The sequence below is a fragment of the Cherax quadricarinatus genome, unplaced genomic scaffold (assembly GCF_038502225.1).
Source record: "Cherax quadricarinatus isolate ZL_2023a unplaced genomic scaffold, ASM3850222v1 Contig173, whole genome shotgun sequence".
Classification (NCBI taxonomy): Eukaryota; Metazoa; Arthropoda; class Malacostraca; order Decapoda; family Parastacidae; genus Cherax; species Cherax quadricarinatus.
Window position 1 is genome coordinate 62,766 of NW_027195199.1, and position 20,703 is coordinate 83,468.

Below are 20,703 nucleotides of genomic sequence, written 5' to 3' on the forward strand. Positions count from 1 at the left end.
ACAAAATGTTGTTATTATTGATATATATGGCTAAACGTGAACGTATACAGCCTCGCATACTCTGCTAATCCTAGCAAAACCATTGAAAACGTAAGAACCACACATACATTATATATAAAATTAATAATAGCTACAAATTCACAGTAACAGTGGGTAAATACTAACTATATACTGCACAGGGCAGTACACATACATACCAGCTTATGTCTACCTCGGCTGATGCTCACAGATAAACTGACAGTGTGAAATAGAGGCAGCCTCAGGAAGTGAGTGACACGTACTGGACAGGTCGATCTGGGCTACTGAGTGACTTTTGTCCTGAAGCATACTTGTTAAAATACTTTTGGGTTTCCACACACTTAGCTATATATTTCTTCTTTTCTAATACTGTATATTAGTTTTTGATGTTTATTGTTATTTGGTTTAACTTTATTACTTACTTATAATAGGTTTACTTTACAACTTTATATACTAAGACAAAGTTAACAATAATCCTCATACCGGGTACCGCATTGTTTTCTTGATTTTCAGAATTCACAACTTTTTTTCTGTCACCTCTCCATTACCCCCCAGTTTGGGAACCACTGCTTTAGAGGATGAACGACATTCAAGATTCACTCTTAGAGGATGAGCGACATTTAAGACTCACTCTTAGAGGATGAACGACATTCAAGACTCACTTTAGAGGATGAACGACATTCATGACTTACTCCCAGAACTCCTTGACAGGGTCGGTGATATTAAGGACGTGGACCCGGGAGAGGTTGCCCACCCTGCAGAACGACTGGTTGGCCGTGGTGTTGAAGGACTCCTCCCAGCACTCCAGGTCACTACGGGCGTAGGGCGACACACAGGTGGCAGTGTTCCACCAGTTGTCACACGACCCCCACGGCAACTCTGGCGCCAGGGGCGGCGACGGAGGGTGAGAAGAGGGTTGAGATTAGTAGTGATTCCAGGGTGTCGGTAGAGAGGGAAGGGCGGGTCAAGAGGGGAAAATGAGTGGATCTAGAGGGGAAGGTAGAGCAATGACTAGGACTTGGAGGGTGATGATAGGACCTGGAGGGGAATTATTATTATTATATTTATTATGTAATTATTATTATTATTATTATTATTATTATTATTATTATTATTATTAGCAGTAGTAGTAGTATTTTATTATTAATATTATTTATTATTATCATTTTTATAATTACTACTGATAAAGTTATGAGGAAACGCTAAACCCGCAGGTATTACCCAGGGCCTTGGGGAAAAAAGATAAGGGCGATGCAACCAGGTTTGATCCAAGAAAGTTGCAGGGGTGGCTCGGGTTCCCTGGATCAAGAGCTCTTCGCCTTTGTGATGAGTGAACGTAACTACTAGGTATGTATCTACCGCTCAGTAGGTGACACAAGACACCTACTTAACACCTATCTCTTCACCCCTCTGGCTGATCTATCCCACCTATTTTCCTGTCTATCCCACAACCCATCCTACCCATCCCCATGATTTTTCTTCACTTAAAAAAATGGTAAATATATTTGTGTGTGTGTGTGTGTGTGTGTGTGTGTGTGTGTGTGTGTGTGTGTTTGGATAGTAATGTCTGAGGTAAGATTTATTACGCGGCTCCGTGACGTAAATCATGGCAACTTTCTCAATTTTTTCGGAATATTACTGCAAATGCGGGGAAATTCGAAATATACTTTTGAAAATGTGTAAATAAGGTTCCCGTAAGAGGGCGGACAGGTAAAGAGCGCGACGTGTGTGCGCGGCGACGTGTGTGCGCGGCGATGTGTGTGCGCGGCGACGTGTGTGCGCGGCGACGTATGTGCTCGGCGACGTGTGTGCGCGGCGACGTGTGTGTGCGGCGACGTGTGTGCGCGGCGACGTCGCGCACACACGTCGCGCGCACCCTTTACTGTAGCATCACCAGACCGTAAGAACGTCAACTGCTGACGTGGATTGTATACCTGGAGTATACCTGGTGAGGGTTTCCAGGGTCAACGTCCCCACGGCGCAGTCTGAGACCAGGCCTCGTGGCGGATCAGGGTCTGATCAACCAGACTGTTACTGCTGTAGTGGACGGTCCGTGCCCATTCCCCACGGACGAGTCAGTGGCCGTGACTGAACAACAGGATGACAGGTGTTAAGCTGTAATGCAGTTACCACGACATAGAGACATAGATTCCTCTGTATCAGCAGCTACACGACACCACTTACATTAATATTATTATAATCATAACTAAGCGCTAAGACCACAAGGGTAGGACGTGCTAGAGCTTTAATATACTTGATCAGAGACTAGTGAGGGTGGAGAGTATAACACAGGTAGAGTTAGTAAAGTCGATGAGCAGTGCTAAAGTATAATTATCAAAGTTAGTGTAACAAATCTGTTGCTATCAGAACGTCAAAGAGGGAGTCTGTGTCAAAGGTGGGGCCGTCGGCGAGGAGGGAAGATAAAGTAAGGGGCGTTAGAACGGTGATGACCCGGAAGGTAAATTCTGCGTGCTCGCTGATAGACAGACAGGACTTATAGATGCACAAGACAGCAGCCAGGTGCGTCCCACCGTGGGACGCACCTGGCTGCTGTCGTGCAGAGGCTTCGACAGGTGGTAATCCCACCTGTCGAAGTCTCAGTACACTCCCATATTTATGGGAAACTTAAAAAAAAAAAAACAGAAGGATGCGAGTCTTTTTTGGCTTACATGTTTCTTCGGACACCTGAGGACACTCCAACTCTGATGACGCCATTTTGGTATTGATGTTTGTGAGATTTTATTTGCATATCACGAATTGTCCATTTGCAGTATTTTTTTTATTATTATTTGATTAGATGCAGAGATATACGACGGCAGTGAAGGATGAGGTAATGTGTTATGAGTCTTACAGAACTGCCATGATTTGTGTCTTACAGAACTAGCTGCCATGGCTCATGTCTTACTGAACTAGCTGCCATGACTTGTGTCTTACTGAACTAGCTGCCATGACTTGTGTCTTACTGAACTAGCTGCCATGACTTGTGTCTTACTGAACTAGCTGCCATGACTTGTGTCTTACTGAACTAGCTGCCATGACTCGTGTCTTACAGAACTAGCTGCCATGACTTGTATCTTACAGAACTAGCTGCCATGACTTGTATCTTACAGAACTAGCTGCCATGGCTCATGTCTTACTGAACTAACTGCCATGACTTGTATCTTACAGAACTAGCTGGCATGACTCGTCTCTTACACAACTAGCTGCCATGACTTGTATCTTACACAACTAGCTGCCATGACTTGTGTCTTACAGAACTAGCTGCCATGACTTGTGTCTTACAGAACTAGCTGCCATAACTTGTATCATACAGAACTAGCTGCCATGACTTGTGTCTTACACAACTAGCTGCCATGACTTGTGTCTTACAGAACTAGCTGCCACGACTTGTGTCTTACAGAACTAGCTGCCATGACTTGTGTCTTACAGAACTAGCTGCCATGATTTGTGTCTTACACAACCAGCTGCCATGACTTGTGTCTTATACAACTAGCTGCCATGGCTTGTGTCTTACAGAACTAGCTGCCATGACTTGTGTCTTACACAACTAGCTACCATGATTTGTGTCTTACACAACTAGCTGCCATGACTTGTGTCTTACACAACTAGCTGCCATGATTTGTGTCTTATACAACTAGCTGGCATGGCTTGTGTCTTACAGAACTAGCTGCCATGGCTTGTGTCTTACACAACTAGCTGCCATGACTTGTGTCTTACACAACTAGCTGCCATGACTTGTGTCTTACACAACTAGCTGCCATGATTTGTGTCTTACAGAACTAGCTGCCATAACTTGTGTCTTACAGAACTAGCTGCCATGACTTGTGTCTTACAGAACTAGCTGCCATAACTTGTGTCTTACACAACTAGCTGCCATGACTTGTGTCTTACACAACTAGCTGCCATGACTTGTGTCTTACAGAACTAGCTGCCATGATTTGTGTCTTACAGAACTAGCTGCCATGACTTGTGTCTTACAGTACTAGCTGCCATGACTTGTGTCTTACGCAACTAGCTGCCATGACTTGTGTCTTACACAACTAGGTGCCATGACTTGTGTCTTACACAACTAGCTGCCATGACTTGTGTCTTACACAACTAGCTGCCATGACTTGTGTCTTACGCAACTAGCTGCCATGACTTGTGTCTTACTGAACTAGCTGCCATGACTTGTGTCTTACACAACTAGGTGCCATGACTTGTGTCTTACACAACTAGCTGCCATGACTTGTGTCTTACACAACTAGCTGCCATGACTTGTGTCTTACGCAACTAGGTGCCATGACTTGTGTCTTACACAACTAGCTGCCATGACTTGTGTCTTACACAACTAGCTGCCATGACTTGTGTCTTACTGAACTAGCTGCCATGACTTGTGTCTTACACAATTAGGTGCCATGACTTGTGTCTTACACAACTAGCTGCCATGACTTGTGTCTTACACAACTAGCTGCCATGACTTGTGTCTTACGCAACTAGCTGCCATGACTTGTGTCTTACTGAACTAGCTGCCATGACTTGTGTCTTACACAATTAGGTGCCATGACTTGTGTCTTACTGAACTAGCTGCCATGACTTGTGTCTTACACAACTAGCTGCCATGACTTGTGTCTTACACAACTAGCTGCCATGACTTGTGTCTTACACAACTAGCTGCCATGACTTGTGTCTTACACAACTAGCTGCCATGACTTGTGTCTTACTGAACTAGCTGCCATGACTTGTGTCTTACACAATTAGGTGCCATGACTTGTGTCTTACACAACTAGCTGCCATGACTTGTGTCTTACACAACTAGCTGCCATGACTTGTGTCTTACACAACTAGCTGCCATGACTTGTGTCTTACACAACTAGCTGCCATGAGTTATGACTCAGCCTCATGTGATGTTTTAATTAAGGAGGCAGGAAAGAAGAACAAGAAAGATACTTACTTCCAGTGTAGACTTGGAAAAAGTCACAAGTGATGGAGTGAGAGGAAAAAAAAAAGAAAGTTTGCTTTAGCACATAGCAGAAGCAGAAGCAGCAGCAATAACAGCAGCAGGAACAGCAGCAACAGCAACAGCAACAGCAGCAAAAGTATAAGCATAAGCAGCAGCAGAAGCAGCAGTAGTAGTAGTAGTAGCAGCAGCAGCAGCAGCAGCAGCAGAAGTAACACATTATACCATACTGACACGAACGTACACATTCACTCACTAGGGAGAAACATAGCTAGATCAAGAAGTGATATAATGAGAGGTCACACTGTTATGAGAGGTCACACTGTTATGAGAGGTCACACTGTTATGAGAGGTCACACTGTTATGAGAGGTCACACTGTTATGAGAGGTCACACTGTTATGAGAGGTCACACTGTTATAATGAGAAGTCACAGTGTTGTAATGAGAGATCACACTGCTATAATGAGAAGTCACAGTGCTATAATAAGAGATCACAGTGCTATAATGAGAGGTCACAGTGTTATAATGAGAGGTCACAGTGCTATAATGAGAAGGCAGTGTTATATTGAGAGGTCATAGTGCTATAAGGATAGGTCACAGTGTTATAATGTGAGGTCACAGTGTTATGAGAGGTCAGTGTTATGAAAGATCATAACAATGAGAGGTCATAGTGCTATAATGAGAGGTCGCAATGTTATAATGTGAGGTCACAGTGTTACGAGAGATCATAGTGTTATGAGAGGTCACGGTGTTATAATGATAGGTCACAGTGTTATATTGGTAGATCACACTGTTATGAAAGGTCAGTGTTATAATGATAGGTCACAGTGCTATGAGAGGTCACAGTATTATAATGGTAAGTCACAGTGTTAATGAGGGGTCACAGTGTTATAAAGAGAGGTCACAGTGTTATAATGATAGATCACAGTATTATAAAAGGTCACAGTGTTATAACGATAGGTCACAGTGTTATAATGATAGGTCACAGTGTTAATAAGAGGTCACAGTGTTATCTGATGTCAGTGTAATGAGAGGTCACAATGTTATGATGGGTCATAGTGTTATGAGAGGTCACAGTGTTATGACAAATCACAGTATTATGAGAGGTCACAGTGTTATGAAAGGCCACAGTGTCATGAGAGGTCACAGTATTAATGAGAGGTCACAGTATTAATGAGATGTCACAGTGTTATGAGAAGTCACAGTGTTAATGAGAGGTCACAGTATTATAATGATAGGTCACAGTTTTATCAGAGGTCACAGTATTATAATGCTAGGTTACAGTGTTATCAGGGGTCACAGTATTATAATGAAAGGTCACAGTATTATAATGCTAGGTTACAGTGTTATCAGGGGTCACAGTATTATAATGAGAGGTCACAGTGTTAATGAGAAATCACAGTGTTATAATGACAGATCACAGTATTATGAGGTCACAGTGTTAATGAGAGGTCACAGTGTTAATGAGAGGTCACAGTGAAAGCTGGAACATTAACATTCAGTGACAGTTAATAATCTAAACAAGAATCTAAAAGCATCTTATATATTCAAAATTAATTAAAAATGCTGAAAAATGCTTATAGAAATGTAACACACACACACACACACACACACACACACACACACACACACACACACGGTTGTGAGGTTTACATACACTGAGAAGTCAGCACTAGGAACCAGCATGCGCTTCATTAAGTCAGTGTTAGCGGCACTAACACACTCACTAGCTGCCGTATCTTGCCACAGCAGGAAAGAGGATGTGGAACAGGTAGTTTCCAAGACAACTAGAGCTGAATAAGCCTGATCAAGACAACGTTTTGCTCAAGGAAAGCTCTATCAAATCATGAATTGACAAAGCCCTTCACAGAAACGTTGTTTTTAACAATAACGTCTTTGCTTGTGAGTCGGCTCCCTATCTCCCAGAGTCGCAGGATATACCGTACGTGGTGTAGGTGTTAAGTAACGGGTGTTGATACGTGTGCTCCTCGCATTACAGTCGCTGGTTCGTCTGCAGGCAGTAGCAGCGTCGCAAGAGGTGCAGTTAGTCATTACTTGTATTCTGTAGTCTCGCATCTCTTGTGATTAATTCAGCATTTCTCTCTTGTTTTTCCTCTTTATGAACAAACATGGCGTTATACCAAGTTATGACCAGGAAGTCTTTATGGTTATCAACTACACATGAAGTTTGTGTTGTGTGAGTAACAAGGACATCCATGCTCTTGAATTGCTTGTGTTGTGTAACAAGGACATCGATGCTCTTGAATTGCTTGTGTTGTGTGAGTAACAAGCACATCCATGCTCTTGACTCCTCTTGCTAATCCCCCTCAGATGCTTCACCTACAACAAACTGTAATAATCCCCATAAGTGAAACAGATAGAAGGATCATCCTTCCGACAGGTAACACCACAAGCACTATCATCCACACAGTTACGCTAAATATAACTGAATGTTTTTCCAGGGTTTTAAAGCTATTAGTGTAAACACTGAAACATCTACTCACAGTGACAGGGATACCCACCTGAACCTCTACACTATTCCCTGTATAGGTGCAACAGACTATTGAGAGCTAATGTCATATCACTCTAACACAACGATTCACGAACACAGATACAGTATGACTAGTATATATACATACCATTTATAACTAATGCTGAATTCAGTGCAATAAAGACTTCCCTGTCGTGAATTGGAATATACTAAGTTGGTCATTAAAGAAGGAAGCAGACACTGCAGGAAACTCTTAAGAGTTTGCGGAAATGAAGTGTCTGAACACCACAGGAGAGAACTAAGTAGCAGTGTTTCTCTTCTTCCAGAAACATTACTGGGCGGAACTAAACCAGTGATAGTAATACAACAATACCTGACTAATGGTATTCCAGACATAATCCTCCCGTTGCTCCTCTACTGCTGTAACGGCAACCATAACCTTGTATTTCGGTGCTGCTTGCTACCATTGCTGAGCATTTATAAAGGAACTTAGTGTAAACAGACTTGACGGATGGTGTGGCAGCCAGGCATGGGCTCGGTTACAAGTGTTTCCGCCTGTCTCCTATATACTCAGACAATGATAACTTTCTTGAACACCATGTACTTGATTGTCCATTTATTGAGGAATATAGAGATAGACAGTATACTAACCTGTATGATATCTAAATGAACATAATTAGGGAAAAATAGAATGCAGGAAATTTTGAGCAACTATATCCTAAATTTGCTTGTAGCAGAAAAAATGAAACACATTCTAAATAATCCATAGCTAACGGTACTCCTATGAGTTGTTTTTGTGGCCTAGTTCCCACGCCTCTGTGTATCACCTTAACTCGTGCGCTGCCATCCTCAGGATTTGATGTTAATGATTTGGAAAACCGACGAGTTGAAGAATAAATCACTGCTCCCATCATATGCTGAACTTTTCTCAAGATTTATGAACTGAGCACATGGGATCTAGACTGAGGGACTGATTACCTCAAACTCCTCATCTTCCACCGTTCTTCTCTGTATTGGACTGAAGAATCCTCTGGCTGGCAAAATGTTGCCTCAATAAAGATTCCCAAATGCTGAACAAGTGTCTCATTTTCCATCCTCAGGATTAGTATGAATGTACAATAAACCAGCCACTACTATCCTCAGGATGGATTTGGATGTAGGAATTACTGTGGGTTTCCATAGGTTCCTGGTTTATATTTTGGTTGTATTATATTTCCCACAGTGGGTACACAGTAAACCAGCCACTGTCATCCCCAGGATGTATATGGGTGCGCGGTAAACAAACCGCTTTTCCCCTCTGTACATTGTGATGTAGCAAGACCAGCGGCACCACACAACTAGCCATCTGTTGACTGAAAACACGTCTCAGATGAATCTTGTAGCCGCTGACTTGATAAAGACAGCCATAAACAAAACTGTCAACACTAAAGTCTTGTTCTTAACGCTGGTTTTCGCACGTTTTCACCCCCACAACAAAGTGTTACACTTTGAGAGCAATCTGCTTACCACCGAGAAAAAGATACCTGCGAGACATATGCTTCAGTTTGGCCCTGTAATTAATTAAGAAGAAATAGTGTTTGGAGGAATTATATTATTATCATTGTTGGGAAGCCCTAAAACCGTATGGGGCCAAAACAAACATTATAAACAGTCTCTCAGAGTGTGAGAGTAAATGCCACAGAGGTTGTTAGTGGCATTAGGTAACGAGGTAGAGGAAATCCAAGTCGTCTGGAAGGTAACAGGAGACAGGAATCTCTCTCTCTCACTCTCTCTCTCTCTCTCTCTCTCTCTCTCTCTCTCTCTCTCTCTCTCTCTCTCTCTCTCTCTCTCTCTCTCTCTCTCTCTCTCCCTCCCTCCTGTAGTCTGAAAAAATAACAGGAGACAGGAATCTCTCTCTCTCCCCCTCCCTCCTGTCGTATGGAAGGTAACAGGAAACAGGAGTCTCTCTCTCTCTCTCTCTCTCTCTCTCTCTCTCTCTCTCTCTCTCTCTCTCTTCCTCCTGTCGTCTGAAAAGAGACAAGAGACAGGTGTCTCTCTCCTCTTGTCGTCTAGAAGGGAGGCATCTGGTAAACACTTTGTGTTAGCTTGTTAGCTTGTTAGTTTGTTAGCGTGTTACCTTGTTAGTTAATTTGTTAGTTTGTTTGATAGTTTGCTAGTTTGTTACTTAGTTTGTTAGTTGGGTTTAAAACCGATTAGACTTAATCTTTCGAACATGGATTAACCTAAACTCTGAAGACGCACATCTCTGCTGCTGCTGCTGCAGCAGCAAACACAGCAGCAGCAGCAGCAGCAACCAGACCGCAATAGAGGATGAGAACATGACTTAACATGACTTACGGGAGGTGAGAGACATGAAGAAGTAGAAAAGACCCCAGGCTAAGACGATGATGTAGTAGATGTTAAGCCAGACTGACATGACCGCCGCTCCGTAGCCAACACCTGCAAGAAACAACAACACCTGCTCGTCAGTACCATCCTGGAGCTGCAGGTAACGTGAGAACACCTGCAAGAAATGTGCGTTAATTGGAATGACTGAGCAGTGACTAGTCGTTGAAACCACACTAGACCTGTCGTTAAAACCATGCTAGACCTGGTGGTTAAAACCACACTAGACCTGTCGTTAAAACCATGCTAGACCTGGTGGTTAAAACCACACTAGACCTGTCGTTAAAACCATGCTAGACCTGGTGGTTAAAACCACACTAGACCTGTCGTTAAAACCATGCTAGACCTGGTGGTTAAAACCACACTAGACCTGTCGTTAAAACCATACTAGACCTGTCGTTAAAACCACACTAGACCTGTCGTTAAAACCACACTAGACCTGTCGTTAAAACCATGCTAGACCTGGTGGTTAAAACCACACTAGACCTGTCGTTAAAACCACACTAGACCTGTCGTTAAAACCACACTAGACCTGTCGTTAAAACCATGCTAGACCTGGTGGTTAAAACCACACTAGACCTGTCGTTAAAACCATGCTAGACCTGGTGGTTAAAACCACACTAAACCTGTCGTTAAAACCATACTAGACCTGTCATTAAAACCACACTAGACCTGTCGTTAAAACCACACTAGACCTGTCGTTAAAACCACACTAGACCTGTCGTTAAAACCACACTAGACCTGTCGTTAAAACCATGCTAGACCTGGTGGTTAAAACCACACTAGACCTGTCGTTAAAACCACACTAGACCTGTCGTTAAAACCACACTAGACCTGTCGTTAAAACCATGCTAGACCTGGTGGTTAAAACCACACTAGACCTGTCGTTAAAACCACACTAGACCTGTCGTTAAAACCATGCTAGACCTGGTGGTTAAAACCACACTAGACCTGTCGTTAAAACCACACTAGACCTGTCGTTAAAACCACACTAGACCTGTCGTTAAAACCATACTAGACCTGTCGTTAAAACCATACTAGACCTGTCGTTAAAACCACACTAGACCTGTCGTTAAAACCATACTAGACCTGTCGTTAAAACCACACTAGACCTGTCGTTAAAACCATACTAGACCTGGTGGTTAAAACCACACTAGACCTGTCGTTAAAACCACACTAGACCTGGTGGTTAAAACCACACTAGACCTGTCGTTAAAACCACACTAGACCTGTCGTTAAAACCACACTAGACCTGGTGGTTAAAACCATACTAGACCTGTCGTTAAAACCACACTAGACCTGTCGTTAAAACCATACTAGACCTGTCGTTAAAACCATACTAGACCTGGTGGTTAAAACCATACTAGACCTGTCGTTAAAACCACACTAGACCTGTCGTTAAAACCACACTAGACCTGTCGTTAAAACCATACTAGACCTGGTGGTTAAAACCACACTAGACCTGTCGTTAAAACCACACTAGACCTGGTGGTTAAAACCACACTACCTGGAGTTTACCTGGAGAGGGTTTCGGGGGTCAACGCCCCCGCGGCCCGGTCTGAGACCAGGCCTCATGGTGGATCAGGGTCTGATCAACCAGGCTGTTACTGCTGGCAGCACGCAAGCTGACGTACGAACCACAACCCGGTTGGTCAGGTACTGACTTTAGGTACCTGTCCAATGCATTCTTGAAGACAGCCAGGGGTCTATTGGTAATCCCCCTATTGTATGCTGGGAGGCAATTGAACAGTCTTGGGCCCCGGACACTTATTGTGTTGTCTCTCAGTGTACTCGTGGCGCCCCTGCTTTTCATCGGGAAATGTTGCATCTCCTGCCGAGTCTTTTGCTTTCATATGGAGTGATTTTCGTGTGCAGGTTTGGTACCAATCCCTCCAGGACCTTCCAAGTGTATATTATCATGTATCTCTCTCGCCTGCGTTCGAGGGAATACAGATCAAGGACCTTCAACCGTTCCAGTAGTTTAGGTGACTTATCGTACTTAGGTGTGCAATGTCGCCACCCTTGAAGGGGGCGTTAGTGTACAGCAGTATTCCAGCATAGATTGATCGTTAAAACAATACTGGAACTGGTCGTTGAAATCACACTAGACCTGGTCGTTAAAATCATATTGGAACTGGTCGTTAAAACCACACTAGAAGTTGTCATAAAAATCCACCACAACGACCCCCACCACTACCACAATCACCACCACCACCACTAAAAACCTCCATCACCACTAAAAATTACCATGACCACCACCACCACCACTAAAAAACCACCACCACTACTACTACTACCAACACAATCACCACAGCCACCACCACCAATTACCACCACCACTGCCACCACAACCACCACCACTACCACTACTACTACTACTACCAACATCACCACCGCCACCACCACCTCCACTACCACCACAACCACCACCACTACCACTACTACTACTACCAACATCACCACCACCACCACAACCACCACCACTACCACCACCACCACCACCACCACTACTACCACCACCACCACCATCACAACAACCACCACCACCACAACCACCACCACCACCACCACAACCATCACTACCACCACGAACACCACCACAACCACCACCACCACCACCACCACAACCACCACCACCACCACCACCACAACCACCACCACAACCACTACCACAACCACCATAACCACTACCACCACTACCACATCCACCACTCCCACTACCACCACCACCACCACCACCACTACAACCACCACCACCACCACAACCACCACCACCACAACCACCACCACCACCACAACCACCACCACCACCACTACCACCACCACCACCACCACCACCACCACCACCACCACCACCACCACAACCACCACCACCGCCACAACCACCACCACAACCAACCACCACCACCACCACAACCAACCACCAACACCACAACCACCACCACCACCACCACCACCACCATCACTACCACCACCACCACCACCACCACCACCACCACCACCACCACCACTACCACCACCACCACCACCACAGCCACCACCACCACCACAATCACCACCACAACCAACCACCACCACCACCACAACCACCACAACCACCACCACAACCAACCACCACCACCACCATCACCACAACCACCACCATCACCACAACCACCACCACCACCACAACCACCACCACCACCATCACCACCACCACCACCACCACCACCACCACCACCACCACCACCACCACCACCACCACCACCACCACCACCACCACCACCACCACCACCACCACCACCACCACTACCACCACCACAGCAACCACCACCACCACAATCACCACCACAACCAACCACCACCACCACAACCATCACCATCACCACCACAACCACCACCACCACCACCACCACCACCACCACAACCACCACCACCACAATCACCACCACAACCAACCACCACCACCACAACCACCACCACCACAACCACCACCACAACCAACCACCACCACCACCACCAACCACCACCACCACCACTACCACCACCACAACCACCACCACCACAATCACCACCACAACCAACCACCACCACCACCACCACAACCACCACCACCACCACTACCACCACCACAACCACCACCACCACCACAATCACCACCACAACCAACCACCACCACCACCACCACCACAACCACCACCACCACCACAACCACCACCGCCGCCACCACCACCACCACAACCAACCACTACCACCACAACCACCACCACCACCACAACCACCACCGCCGCCACCACCACCACCACTACCACCACCACCACCACAACCACAACCACCACAACCACCACCACAACCAACCACCACCACCACAACCACCACCACAACCACCACCACAACCAACCACCACCACAACCACCACCACAACCACCACCACAACCAACCACCACCACCACAACCAACCACCACCACCACAACCACCACCATCACCACAACCACCACCACCACCACAACCACCACCACCACCACCACAACCACCACCACAACCACCACCACAACCAACCACCACCACAACCACCACCACAACCACCACCACAACCAACCACCACCACCACAACCACCACCATCACCACAACCACCACCAACACCACAACCACCACCACAACCAACCACCACCACCACAACCACCACCACCACCACAACCACAACCAACAACCACCACCACAACCACCACCACAACCAACAACAACCACCACCACCACCATCACTACCACTTCCAACAATCCTAGACATCCCACATCGTTGCTATAAATTGTTTTAGTACAGTGCAAGAACACTTCTGAAACCTGCAGACCCATCACTGCCAATTATGAAACTAATTCTCTCTCTCTCTCTCTCTCTCTCTCTCTCTATATATATATATATATATATATATATATATATATATATATATATATATATATATATATATATATATATATATATATATATATATATATATATATAAGGGGTCCACCTCTGGTGTAAATTGTGGGACCCATAGCCTCGGAGAAGTGGATAAAAAGGCTTCAAGGAAAAATATTTGGATTTCTTCCTGAAGCCGTTTGAATATTCCACTTCCCCTACCACCCCATCTTTTCATATTTATTTTTTTTTGACTAATAGGAATATTTTATTACATAATATGGTATGTATGTATATATATACCCCACTCACTCCTCCACCTCTCTTGCACTACCTACGAGGGATACCTGAGAGGGAATGTCTGCGAGGGGTACGTGCGAGGGATATTATAAGGTTTTCCTTACAGTGTGAGGTAGCGATACATGACAGTGTGAGGTAACGATACATGACAGTGTGAGGTAACGATACATGACATTATAAGGTAACGATACATGACAGTGTGAGGTAACGATACATGACATTATAAGGTAGCGATACATGACAGTGTGAGGTAACGATACATGACATTATAAGGTAACGATACATGACAGTGTGAGGTAACGATACATGACATTATAAGGTAGCGATACATGACAGTGTGAGGTAACGATACATGACATTATAAGGTAACGATACATGACAGTGTGAGGTAACGATACATGACATTATAAGGTAACGATACATGACAGTGTGAGGTAACGATACATGACAGTGTGAGGTAACGATACATGACATTATAAGGTAGCGATACATGACAGTGTGAGGTAACGATACATGACATTATAAGGTAACGATACATGACAGTGTGAGGTAACGATACATGACATTATAAGGTAACGATACATGACAGTGTGAGGTAACGATACATGACAGTGTGAGGTAACGATACATGACAGTGTGAAATAACGATACATGACAGTGTGAGGTAACGATACATGACAGTATGAGGTAACGATACATGACAGTATGAGGTAACGATACATGACAGTGTGAGGTAACGATACATGACAGTATAAGGTAACGATACATGACAGTGTGAGGTAACGATACATGACAGTATAAGGTAACGATACATGACAGCATAAGGTAACGATACATGACAGTGTGAGGTAACGATACATGACAGTGTGAGGTAACGATACATGACAGTATAAGGTAACGATAAATGACAGTGTGAGGTAACGATACATGACAGTATAAGGTAACGATACATGACAGCATAAGGTAACGATACATGACACTGGTGTTGGTTGGTGAGAATGAATGGACCATTATTAAGTCTACGGGAAATTACCACCAGGATTTACTGGACGAGGCTGGGCAACCCGGCTTCATACGACACGTTTAAAATGTTTTTTTTTTTTTTTTTTTTTTTTTAGCTTTCTGAACCTTGCCAGGCATTAACTCGCAAGCAAACGCTTTTTAGAGGCCTTTAAGTGACTTGTTTAATAGCATAAACAAACAGATACAAACACACAGTATAGAAGTAAAGAAGGTGAAGGACCCAGGAGAATAAGGAGAGCAGTCGTAGAGCCAGAAATGAATATGCACAGGTAAGAAGGGAGGCCCAACGACAGTGTGAGAATGACATAGCAGCGAAAGCCAAATCTGACTCGAAGCTGTTGTACAGCCACATCAGGAGGAAAACAACAGTCAAGAACCAGATAATTAGGCTGAGGAAGGAAGGAGGGGAGATCACAAGAAACGACAGCGAAGCATGTGAGGAGCTCAACATGAGATTCAAAGAAGTGTTCACAGAGACAGAAGGGCCTTCAGAAAGACGGAAAGGCGGGGTTGGACACAATACATACAATCGAGGACGAAGTGAAGAGGCTGCAAAGCGAGCTAGATACCTCAAAGGAGATGGGGTGCGATAACATCTCTCCATGGGTCCTGAGAGAGGGAGCAGAGGTGCTATGTGTACCACTAACAACAATCTTCAACACATCTATCGAAACAGGGAGACTACCTGAAGTATGGAAGATAACAAATGTAGTCCCATTTTTTAAAAAAAAGGAGATAGACATGAAGCATTAAACTACAGACCGTTGTCACTAACATGTATAGTATGCAAAGTCATGGAGAAGATTATCAGAAGAGCGGTGGAGCACCTAGAAAGGAACGTGCTTATCAATGACAGCCAGCGCGGGCTCAGGGACGGGAAATCCTGTGTCACAAACCTACTGGAGTTCTATAACATGGTGACAGCAATAAGACAAGAGAGAGAGGGGTGGGTAGACTGCATTTTTTGGACTTTAAGAAGGCATGTGACACAGTTCCACACAAGAGATTAGTGCAAAAACTGGAGGACCAGGCAGGGATAACAGGGAAGGCTCTACAGTGGATAAGGGAATAAATGTCAGGAAGACAACAGCGAGTCATGGTGCGTGGTGAGATGTCAGAGTGGGCACCTGTAACGAGTGGGGTTCCACAGGGGTCAGTCATAGAACTGGTGCTGTTTCTGGTATTTGTGAACCACATGACGGAAGGAATAGACTCCACAGTGTCCCTGTTTGCAGGTGATGTGAAGTTGATGAGAAGAATTCAATCGGAGGAGGACCAGGCAGAGCTACAAAGGGCTGTGGACAGGCTGCAGGCCTGGTCCAGCAACTGGCTCCTGGAGTTCAACTCCACCAGATGTAAAGCCATTAAGATTGTGAAATGACAAAGAAGACCGCAGACGGAGTACAGTCTAGGGGACCAGAGACTACAAACCTCACTCAAGGAAAAGGATCTTGGGGTGAGTATAACACCAGGTACATCTCCTGAGGCACACATCAACCAAATAACTGCTGCAGCATATGGGCGCCTAGCAAACCTCAGAACAGCATTCCGACATCTTAATAAGGAATCGTTCAGGACCCTGTACACCGTGTACGTTAGGCCCATATTGGAGTATACAGCACTAGTTTGGAACTCCACACCTAGCCAAGCATATAAGGAAGCTAGAGAAACTGAAACAATTTGCAACAAGACTAGTCCCGGAGCTAAGGTGTATGTCCTACGAGGAGAGGTTAAGGGAAATCAACCTGACGACACTGGAAGACAGGAAATATAGGGGGGTATGATAACGACATATAAAATACTGAGAGGAATCGACAAGGTAAACAGAGACAGAATGTTCCAGAGATGGGACACAGCAACAAGGGGTTACAGATGGAAGTTGAAGACTCAGATGAATCACAGGGATGTTAGGAAGTATTTTTTCAGTCATAGAGTTGTCAGGAAGCGGAATAGTCTAGGAAGTGATGTAGTGGAGGCAGGATCGATACATAGCTTTAAGAAGATGTATGATAAAGCTCATGGAGCAGGAAGAGTGACCTAGTAGCGGGGCCAGGAGCTGTGACTCGACCCCTGCAACCACAACTAGGTGAGTACACACACACACAGGAGCCAGGAGCTATGACTCGACCCTTGCTACCACAAATTGGTGAGTAAAGTCCTTCCATCACCTGTCTATATCACCTGAAAAAACTAAAATTACACTTGAAAACATTATCGCTTGACTGTGTGGAGGTTAGAGCAAGTGAAAATGGTAAATAAAACAGGAATGAAGAAAAGAGGAGAACAGGGACGGGAAGAAAGTGGGCAGAATGATTTGATATCATGATGGCTGGTAGAAAGAGCAAATTGGATGAGGAATGAGGAGTGAGACTTCAGTATTTGCTGGGAGGCAACAGGAAATGTGTATAAAAAAGAGGCATGTGAGGACAGTGTGGAACAGGAGAGAGAGAGAGAGAGAAACATTATACTTGGAGTAACTTACCTTTAAAAATGGGAGAAATTCGCCAGACAGTGAGGCCGCCAGTGCCCAGGAACTGCCCCATGGACACCTCCAGAAAGAAAGTAGGTACCCCGCAGCACAACACCGTCAGCATGTACGGGATCAGGAAGGCACCTGCAACCCACAACAATTAGTCAAAAAAAAATATTAAAGGTGTATACAAGTCACAATACCATAGCTGGAACAATTCACATTTGACCCACAAATTGGAGAGGAAAATTTAGAAGATATTTCGGTCCTTCCTGGACCATATACACGTTTCGGTCCGTGTTGAACGTACCGGAAGAGAGAAACACCTGCAGGACTGAATATGCGGATGCAAAACCGATAAAAAATTACAGTAATAACGGCCGTAAAATACTACAGGAAGATCTGGATAAGTTGAACAGATGGAGTGACAGATGGATGATGAAATCTCATATGGATAAATAACATAATATAAATGGAAGGCATAGGAATCAGGCCATGTGAAGAATGCAAACTGAGTTCCAAAATATAGAAAACATGAGAGAGACAGAGAGAGAGAGAGAGAGAGAGAGAGAGAGAGAGAGAGAGAAAGGAGGGAGGGATCTACGAGTTATTATTAACGAAAGATAAATTATCGGCCTAACATCATATAAAGGAAAGTTATCGGAAATGCATTTGCTATACTAGCGAGCTAAAGCCTTCGAATATATGAATGGATATGTGTTAAAAATGCTATTTAGAACACGTGATAGATCAAGCCTGAAATATTCAGGTGAAGATGATATAGATATGTCAGAGAAGATGCTGGGAGGAGCCATGAAACAGGTATGAGAGGCGGAGAAAAACAAGGTGAGGTATGATGGAAGGAAATATGATATCAACATCAGAGGTTGCAAAAAGAATATGAAAGAACAGATAAAGAAGACTCTTTAGTATCTACAATAAGAAAAACAAGAAACAACAGGGACAAGTGGCCAGAGTTCCAAATTAAAGTAAAAATAGAGTCGAAGAAATAGACGAAATGTTTCTCTACAGAGTGATAGATCCACGACCCGAGTCACAAGAAGAAGCAACAACAAATATTACTGAAGACGATGCACCGCTAGCATAGCTCTGTTCCTGTACCGATAGATAGGTAATCACACACACACACACACACACACACACACACACACACACACACTGCGGGGAATAGACAAGGTGGACAGAGATAGGATGTTCCAGAGAGGGGACACAGGGACAAGGGGTCACAACTGGAAGCTGAAGACTCAGACGAGTCACAGGGACGTTAGGAAGTATTTCTTCAGTCATAGAGTTGTCAGCAAGTGGAATAGCCTAGCAAGTGAAGTAGTGGAGGTAGGAACCATACATAGTTTTAAGAAGAGGTATGACAAAGCTCAGGAAGCAGAGAGAGAGAGGATCCAGTAGCGATCAGTGAAGAGGCGGGGCCAGGAGCTGAGTCTCGACCCCTGCAACCACAATTAGGTGAGTACAATTAGGTGAGTACACACACACACACACACACACATACACAGTACGCTCGTTATCCTCCACCACAACAATGTTCCAACATTTCTTTCAGAAGACTGTCATGTTCAGGTGAGTATTTTTAAACTTTTATATAGGGAGGTTGGAAATATTTTTGCTTAACAGACTGACTCACATTTTTATACACAGGACACGCATTAAGAAATAAATTAAAAATTGCCCACCGAGAAAGAATTAATGGGTTAAATGAAACAAAATATTTCAGATGATCAAGAAAATGCTATACCAGTTTGAGAGAGAAACAAACGAAGAAGAACAGAGAAATATATAAGTATATATTTCTGGAATATACCTGGACAGAGTTTCGGGGGTCAATGCCCCCGTGGTCCGGTCTGTGCCTTGATCACGAGATATATACCTTCAGGGGTGTATTTCTCTCTCTCTCTCTCTCTCTCTCTCTCTCTCTCTCTCTCTCTCTCTCTCTCTATATATATATATATATATATATATATATATATATATATATATATATATATATATATATATATATATATATATATATATATATATATATAAATCCATATTTTAGGGGTTAAAGTATTCATGTCTGGTGGTGAGCAGGTTACATGCAACCTTAATGACTCTCGTGCAGTCGATATTCTTTAAACCCCCATTAACCAACCAAGCTGTTTTGATGTGTATACTCTAAGAGTGGTAATGTATATATATACTTAGAGTGGTGTATATCCCATTATAATCTCAATATTTGCAGATTCAGTATCCTTGAATGGTGGTGTATAGATTATATGAAAGTCAGTCACTCAACCAACCAATCAACCTGACAACCAAACAACTTTTCAACCAACCAACCAGACAAACAAACAAGAAATCAAGAAAACTGACTGAGGAAGCAAGAAATAGCTTCTTGGTGTCAACGAACAGAACTCTTAAGATTGTTCTCGACACACAGATAAACAAGTTGCTTTACTTGCAACAAACAAATACACTTTAGCACAAACACGTGTGTTTGTATAACACACACACACACACACGTACCGCGTGGGTCCGTGGGTGCAGACGTGGGCACACAAGGCTCCGAGAATCCTAGTGTTTTTAAGGGTGCAGTGACTGCTAACAGTAATCAGTGGTAGTGACATCGTCAGTGAGCAATAATACGAGTGATAACTAAAGTTATTAGTTAGAAAAAGTCGT

At 44.1% G+C, this 20,703-nt stretch overlaps 1 protein-coding gene across 1 annotated transcript in view; it reads right to left on the reverse strand.

The window, feature by feature from the left end:
• Positions 1–20,703, reverse strand: part of LOC138851243 (sodium- and chloride-dependent GABA transporter 1-like) — a 131,648-nt gene that overhangs the window by 36,161 nt on the left and 74,784 nt on the right. Inside the window, exons 2-4 of the mRNA XM_070080148.1 lie at positions 18,019–18,150; positions 9,786–9,887; positions 711–897 (exon numbers count right to left, since the gene is read on the reverse strand). Coding sequence (XP_069936249.1) covers positions 711–897; positions 9,786–9,887; positions 18,019–18,150 — 421 coding nt within the window. The remainder of the gene's footprint in view (positions 1–710; positions 898–9,785; positions 9,888–18,018; positions 18,151–20,703) is intronic.